The 8,394-nt window shown below is 48.7% G+C and overlaps 1 protein-coding gene across 1 annotated transcript in view; it reads left to right on the forward strand.

The window, feature by feature from the left end:
- Positions 1–8,394, forward strand: part of TMEM132D (transmembrane protein 132D) — a 184,383-nt gene extending 175,989 nt beyond the window's left edge. The window contains exons 6-9 of the mRNA XM_063416100.1: positions 560–765; positions 1,762–2,035; positions 3,400–3,591; positions 6,269–8,394. Coding sequence (XP_063272170.1) covers positions 560–765; positions 1,762–2,035; positions 3,400–3,591; positions 6,269–7,438 — 1,842 coding nt within the window. The 3' untranslated portion in view covers positions 7,439–8,394. The remainder of the gene's footprint in view (positions 1–559; positions 766–1,761; positions 2,036–3,399; positions 3,592–6,268) is intronic.

An 8,394-nucleotide genomic window follows, 5' to 3' on the forward strand; every position in this document is an offset into this window, starting at 1 on the left:
AGGGGTGAAGCTCTTTGGGCCCCCTGCACAGCCCTGGCCAGCAGCGAGCTCTTCCCTGGGATGGGTTTTGGTTGTGAGCACCCCGTTCATTCCCTGGTGCCTGTGACAGGAGCCTTGAAATCTCTGTCCCATGCTGGGGTTGGTTGGAGAGCTCCATCCCTTCCCAGCTCGTGCTGCAGGGGTTACCTGCTCCTCCCCAGGTGAGCCTGCCTGAGCTGTGGGCAGAGCAGAGGAACCTTCTCTCCCTGCCATGACCCCAGGTCTGTCCTGCTGTTGGAGTGGGAATTAAGGACCAAGAAAAAGCTGTTCCCTTATCTTAGGTTATACCAGAGCTGTTTATAGCAGGGAAAACCAGCCTGTTAAAACAATGCTGAATTATACAGGCTATTAAGGGCACACCAGGCACCTTTCTTGTTATTCCTAGTTGTCCTCTGAACCTGGAGCTGGTTTAAACCTAGATCCTTTCTCTTCCTCCCACTCCCTTACCCAGCATGTGGTGAACTTTATAATTAGTGAAGAGACTCATTAATTTTTTTCTCCTACTCCTTCTTATTTCCAGGTTTCAGACAGATGTGACTATGTCTTTGTCAACGGGAAGGAAATGAAAGGCAAAGTGAATGTCATAGTTAATTTTACTTACCAGCATCTGAGTGCCCCTTTAGAAATGACAGTGTGGATTCCTCGTCTCCCACTGCAGATAGAGGTCTCTGACACAGAACTCAATCAGATCAAGGGGTGGAGAGTCCCCATCATCTCTAATAAGAGGTAGGTTTCATTAGAGGATGTTCATTCTGGGCTGTGCACTTGCCAGGGACCTGTCAGGGCCAGTGGATCTGAACATGCTCATTTGGCCTTAATGCAATTCCACTGTAAATTTGAAGGTCACCAGACATTTATTCAATAGGCTCCTGCCCTGGACTTATAAGGGAAATGGAAGCTGCAGGTTGCATGAACCTCAATGGGAGATCAATTTCCTTTTGTAGCTCTAATGACTGAGATGGGAAGAGCTAATTGGTCAAGTGAGGCAGGACCAGCCACGGGGCAGCAAGGACCTGTCAGCAGGAGCCAGCTCTGGCAGGGCTGGCCTGTCCCAGCCTGCTCACAGGTCCTGGCAGCTCATGGAGCCCCTGTCAGGGCTCACAGCTAGCACATACCTGACTCAGATCCTTGCAGGGACACTGATCAGTGGCACTGCTCAGTGTCCCAAGGTCAGGACACAGCTCTCAGACCCTGCCAGTGCCCACGGGGCGGAGGGTGGCTGCAGCAGGGCAGGACTGTCTGCACTGTTGTCGGTGTTAGTAAGAACAAGAGGTACAAACTGATAAAGCAGGTGCTTGGCATTCCCACCTGCAAATGAAGACATTTATTCCAGGTTTCTGTTAGCATCAGAGCAAAGGCATTTTGGTGGAGATGTGATTTCAAATTGTACCATACAGAGAGGGATGTGTGTGTAGGTGCAGAGGAGATTTCCATGGCAACACAAAGATGTTTATGGGAAGATCCAGAAAGAAAAGAAGTGTGAAGGTCCCGAAAGCAAGGACTTGACGTGGAAAACAATGGAGGATGCTTGGGGAGGACAGTGTGGTGGCAAAGCTGGGAGGGCAGCTGTAGATCTCGAGTGCTGCTTTTGAGTCACAAACACGGGAAAAGGACAGAAGTGGGGGGACCTGAAGGAAGCAGCGTGGTCCCACAGCAGAGAGGTCAGCAGAGCTGAGGTGCAGCTGCCCCAGCAGAGCTGAAGGTGCCGTTGTTGTCCCGCAGGGCAGCCAGGGACAGCGAGGACGAGGAGGACGACGAGAAGAGAGGCAGGGGCTGCACGCTGCAGTACCAGCACGCCATGGTCAGGGTGCTCACGCAGTTCGTGGCAGAGTCCCCCGAGGCTGGAGGCCAGCTCAGCTTCCTGCTGGGCCCCGACTGGCAGCTGGACATCACCCACCTGGTCAGGGACTTCATGCAGGTGGAGGAGCCCAGGATCGCCCAGCTGCAGGAGGGGCAGGTCCTGGTGGGGCTGGAGCTCGGCATGACCACGATCCAGGTAGGAAACCCTGCCCTGGGCTGGTCCTTGGCTCACCCCCCTGGGAGAGGGGGGATCCTGCAGGAACAACAAAAACTGGAGCCAGGAGCTTCTGGTGCAACAGAATGGAAGCGAGAACCAGAGAACATGGAGGAGATGGGCTTCTCTCCTTATCTGGTGCCCCAAAGTGTCGTAGATTGCAGTTTTATTTCATTTAATCCAACCTGTATATTGGGAGGCTTTTTCTGATTATTTTTGTCTAAGGCTGCTTTGGAAGCTGGAGCACGATTTGGGTTATCACAAGGCATGCAGTGCTGGAACAGCTCTGTTTTCACCCAGCCTGCACTGACAAAGGGTAAAGTGAAAATTCACCAGTGCTGGTTAAGGAACTGAGACTGGAATATTAATCCAAATAATAATTAAAAGGAAAAGGAAATGGGGAGAGAGATTATTTCAGGGATATTGAAGTAGAAAACACTTTAACAAACCCTAGAACAGGGAAAAAATCCCTCTCCAAACATGCTTCTCCTCCCGAACTGTCAAAGCAGAAAACAACCAGCACACCTGTCCACAAGGTTGTCAAGGCTGCAGCAATGGGATTTGAGATTTTTGGCTTTCTGCAAAATCTGCAAAGATTTTCTGAATGCCTTTCTAAGGCTCTGGAACATGCACTGCTCCAACATGAAACTGCAGAAAGAAAAATCCAAGGGTAAAAAGCTGAGAGCAAGTTAAAGAATACCTCTTATAAGCTGTTGGGAAGTGCTCTGTACCCTGTATGGATCATTAAATTCAACTTGCTTGCTAATGAGCATCTTGGATGTCATGTATCACTGCACTGACCTCTGTGTGTATTTTCTTAACCAAAACAAATTCTCTCTGTCAATTTTGCATTCAGCACCATGAGAGGTTATTGTAGCAATACATTTCCCCTCCTTTCCGCAGGATAGAAATAAATACCATTTATTCAGTGGGTTTTACAGAAATCTACAGACTGCATTATATTTTTGCTACCTCAGAACATGAGGATTAATGAAATACTTAAATTTCACATGAAGATTACATTTACAGCTAGTTAGTGCATCTGAGGCAGATGTGGTTATTACATTTACAGTTACCACATCTGAGGCAGATGTGGTTGGCACATTGCAGAGGGAATGGCACAGCTGATTACAGCTGCACAGGTAAAAGGTGTTGTGAGGCCCCTGTTACTGCAGGAGAGTTACAAAATGTGAGCAGCCCTTTAAAATCATATTTTAATAGTGTCGGCTGTGAGAAATTCTTCCATTGCCGTAAGCATCCCTTATCTGTGTTACATTAATGCAGTGGAGCTGTTTTACATGGGGATGTACAAAATGGCTGTTGCTAATTTCAGTTTGTCTTTCCAGATCCTGTCCCCCCTCTCAGATGCCATCCTGGCAGAGAAGACAGTGACAGTCCTGGACGAGAAGGTGACAATAACTGACCTGGGGGTGCAGCTGGTGACGGGGCTGTCCCTGTCCCTGCAGCTCAGCCCGGGCAGCAACAGGGCCATCTTTGCCACTGCAGTGGCGCAGGAGCTGCTGCAGTCCCCAAAGCAGGTACTGTGCCCAGCTCTGGCATCTCCAGCTGCTGCAGTCCAGCAGATCTTTACTGATACTGTGCTAATGAAACTTTCTGTTCGTGGGACTTTCCTGAGAGCCACCAAGGGTCCTACACAGAAAAACGAGGATCTCACAAAAAGGGCCCTGTGCTTTAACAGCCCCAGAGAGCCCTCCTGACACAGCTGATCCCACAGAGAACAGGCAGTGATGTGTCAGAAGTGAGCACCAGCAGTGCCCTTGCACACACACACACTTTCACACACTTCTCTGGCCTTTTCTGCCTTTCCTGGCCCATCCAGCACCCACTGGATCCCAGGACATCCTGCCGTGTTCAGCCTCCCACCACAGGTATCCAAACCAGCCCTTTAATTGCACCTTTACATGAGAAAGTGTCTTGTGTTGTGCCAAACTCTTCTTCCCTTAGTCCCTTCCTGTGAGCACTTTAAGAAGTCAGGGAACATCCCTTTCACTCTGATTCATTACTAGAATATGAATCAGCATCACTGACTCATTTCCTGATTCATGATTTCATAGACCTTTTTTTCCCTTATTACTCTTAATTCCCTTATTAGGGAATCAACAGTTACCAAGGGCTTTTGGACTTTGCCGTGTCCTCATCAGTCCCTGCTTGGTGTTTGTCCTTGTGCTTCTGTACACACTTGAAATGTAAACTTTTTTTCCAAACCAAATCCATCAGTCTGGGCCTTTCATCAAGGATGCACTGGGCTCTTAGCACTAAAGCCTGTTCTGAGTTTTAAAGGTGAATGATCATGGCATGCACGTTGGGAGTCTGGGCAGCTGCTGAGGTGCTTTAATTCATCCTGGGCTCTTATCCTTGGGCTGCAGGGTGGGAAACACTGCAGAGCTGCTGTCCTTATAGGGTGATAAAAGCCAGGCTCCCATTGTGTTTAGGAGTCAAGAAATGGATGCCAGGCAGGTTGAGGAAGGCCAGTGAGCTAACCCATGGCATGGGGAGTTGAACAGAGTGCCCTGAGAGCAGCCAGGGGCAGGGCTGGGTGCCAGGCAGCCCCTGGACAGGTCAGGGCAGCCCTGGATCCACCAAACCAGAGAGGAAATTGTGTGCCCTCCCTGCGAGGGAGGTGTGACAGGCAGCTGAGCCCCTGCATTGCTCTGATTTTCAGAGCACAGTCCCTATAAGCAAAGCAATGCAAAATTATTAAATGATTATGCAGGTTTGAGCAACACAGTGGGAGGATGAGAGTCGATGACATAAATTCTATGCAGCCTTCAAGAAACATCCGAAGATTAATAAACACAAAGCTGGGATTTGTGACAGTGTCAGCAAAGTCTCAGGGCTCTGTCCTGAAATAGAGACAGAAACAAATCTGCCATTGAAGCAGGGGGAGCTTTGTGGCTCTGAGGATTTCGGGATCAGGCCAGTTGATTATGCACCATACAATCCCAAAAGACTGGGAGCTTACTCTCCATGCTCTGAACAGGTGAAGCACTTTGTGCTGTGAACAATTTAAAGGATAATAATTCGTGTTTATTCTCTGTACATACATGGTATTAGAATGCAAATACTGTCTGTGTGAAAAACGGCTGATTTAAAGAAACAGGGCTCTTACAGTCACAGTTTCCACAGGTTAATTTGTTGGTTGTGTGTCTGTCTGTCTGTCAGACTCTCAGAGCAAGGTGATCTCTGAGCAGACAGGGCTCATTTCAGACAGCAGGGAATCACTGATGGAGCCAGGTCTGCCTGGTGGGGATTCTGCAGTGCAGATATCCCAACCAGGGCAAGCCACACCACCAGGAGCAGGAATGAGATTCCAGGAGAGCAACCTGAACTTTGTCTGTCAATGGTCAATGTATGAATACAAAGATTTTTTTCAGGTGGTACAACAATTTTCAATTGAGAGTCCTTAGAGGACCTGATTTTCGGAAATGGGTGAGCACATGTTTTCTGAAATTGAAAAATACTTTAAAATGTTTCAAGTTAGGAGCCAAAAGTCAAGGATCCCAGGAAAGCTGCAGCATTAGGCACGTTCTGTTAGGGAATCAGAACCCAGGTCAGATTCATCTGCATTCAGTGAAAGCCTCCATGCACACTGGAGTACACAATCTGCATTGCTGTGACACGAGATTAAACTTTATTATTGTCCTGCTTTTAATTGCTAACAAGCGTAAAAATTACCCTGGCCATTGCCTAAAGAAGCAACTGATTGGTTTCCTCTGCTTATACAATCTGCTAATTGAATTTGTGAGACAGAAATCCAGGAGTGAAGGTACGGAGTCACGTGTGGACCTGTTTGCTGCATTAGCTGTCTTTTAACATGTGCTTTGTGTAATAAGAGGAGACTTTGTATTTTAAGCAGTTTAGAAATAATGTTGGGGTTTTTTTTATTTAAATACACAACAGTAAATGATCTCAGTCACTGGTAATGCTTCCTGACATGCAATTTATTCTGGTGCTGAAGTAGATTCTGCAGAGCCCAGGGGATACGGCTGCTTTAAGCACCTTTGTGGAAACAAATCTTATTATCAACGAGCATTTTAGACTAGTATTTCTCTTCACATCTTGGCAAGGCATTAATTTCACTGCTCTCCCTATTTATTTTTGTTCTGATCACTAATGGTATGTGGATCTTGTGAGGAGGAGGGAACCTTTCCCTCGATGATCACTCTGAGTGTACATTTGGTTTCTATTTTACAGGAAGCAGCCATCAGCTGCTGGATCCAGTTCAGTGATGGCTCTGTCATGCCCCTGGACATTTATGACTCCAAAGACTTCTCCCTGTCGGCCACCTCGCTGGATGAGAAGGTGGTGTCCATCCACCACGACCCCAGATTCAAGTGGCCTGTGATTGCCGCGGAGACCGAGGGCCAGGGCACGCTGGTGAAGGTGGAGATGGTGATCAGCGAATCGTGCCAGAAGTCCAAGAGGAAGAGCGTGCTGGCCGTGGGCAGCGGCAGCATTAAAGTCAAGTTTGGGCAGGGCGATGCCAACCCCAACGTCAGTGACAGCAGGCACAGGGGCGCCGGCGTCCACCTGGAGAACCGCGCCGGCGACCGGCGCCAGAAACCCTCCTGGCAGGAGAGGGGCGACGGGCAGTACTACAGCTCCTCCATGGGCCACGAGCAGGGCAGGGGCACCACCACGCACAGGTCTGTGCTGAGCAGGAAGGAGGACAGGGAGAGCCTCCTGGACGACGACAGCCAGAACCTGCCCCTGGACTTCACCAGCTTCCCCGCCCAGGTGGACCTGCCCAGGGACGCCGGGGGCTCGGAGGACGGCGACCTGGTGCAGAGCCCCCGCGGCCTCAGCGACCTGGAGATCGGCATGTACGCCCTGCTGGGCGTCTTCTGCCTGGCCATCCTGGTGTTCCTCATCAACTGCGTCACGTTTGCCTTGAGGTACAGGAACAAGCAGGTTCCCTTCGAGGAGCAGGAGGGCATGAGCCACTCCCACGACTGGGTGGGGCTGAGCAACAGGACAGAGCTCCTGGAGAACCACATGGATTTCTCAGCCCAGCAGGACGAGCGCATCACAGCCATCGACAGAGGGGTGGACTATGAGGAGAGCAAATACCTCCTCAGCACAACTGCCACCAAAAGTGTCAATGGACAGTCCTTCAGGTCTCCCGAGTCCACGTTCAGCGAGGGGAAGGAACAGAAAAATGAACCAACCGCCTCTCCTACCTCCAAGAGGAAACGGGTTAAATTCACCACCTTCACCACCATCTCCTCTGATGAGGGGTGTCCAGCTGTCAACTCCATCCTGATGAGTAACGAGGACGACATCAAGTGGGTCTGCCAGGACATGGACCTGGGGGAGTGCAAAGAACTTAAAAACTACATGGAGAGATTACACGAAAATGCGTAATGAGACACAAAAGACTTTTTTGGTTTGGTTTGTTCCTTTGTTTGTTTTTCACTCACCTTCTGCCTTTAATTTTGGGTACTGGGGCAAAATGTTGCGTTCTAACAGGAATCAGCTGGTGGATAATAACTCCATGGAGCCCCAAGAAGCCACCCAAAAGCAGCTGGGAGAGCAGAGATCCTGGACAGCTCTTAAAATTCAAGTCTTCTCTGTGCTCAGAGATGGAAGTGAGAGATGTGTGTGGTTTTTTGATACACAGTAACATGAAAAAAAACCTTAGAAAAATAATACCATCTCATTCTCTGTGCTTTCCCAGGAAATCAATAAATATAACAAACTCCAGTGCAGTTTGGATATTACAAAGCTCACACAGCTCTACTGTTCCATATTGCAAGCTTTGGTTAAAAGCAAGAGATTGGTCTCAGAATAAATAGATCCATGAAAAGAGTGTGTCGTTGGAGCCACGTGCAGAGAATATCCATCCAGGAACATCAATTTAAAGCTGACAAAAACCAACAGTGTGAACGAAGCAGCTCCCAGAGCTGAGGAGTCATGAGTTTCCAAAGAGTCTGGAGGGGATAAAGGCATTACTGGGCTGTTTGCAAACCAGCATGCTTGCCTCCCAAGCACTGACAGTGGATACACAGATACAGTTCAAACTGAAACTCTCTTTTTAAGTAGATGCCAAGGTAATAAACTTTGCCAGCCAATTTTTGGTATTTCTTAATTTGTAAAATAGGAGAAGATAGAATCTATACTCAGAATATCACTCATATTAAGGAAGGTCTGTTTTGGAAAGTTTGAGAGAACGAGCTATTTTTAAAAGCCCACTTTATTTGATTGTCCCCTTTTGAATTTGTATTCCCAGCCCTTTCCCTGGAGCTCCTCATCTGGTACCCTGAGGGCACTTCCCAGAACAGTCAGCCTTGGAAGCTGTGGGCCCTTCCCCTTCCCCTTCC

Source organism: Prinia subflava, chromosome 19, assembly GCF_021018805.1.
Source record: "Prinia subflava isolate CZ2003 ecotype Zambia chromosome 19, Cam_Psub_1.2, whole genome shotgun sequence".
Taxonomy (NCBI): domain Eukaryota; kingdom Metazoa; phylum Chordata; class Aves; order Passeriformes; family Cisticolidae; genus Prinia; species Prinia subflava.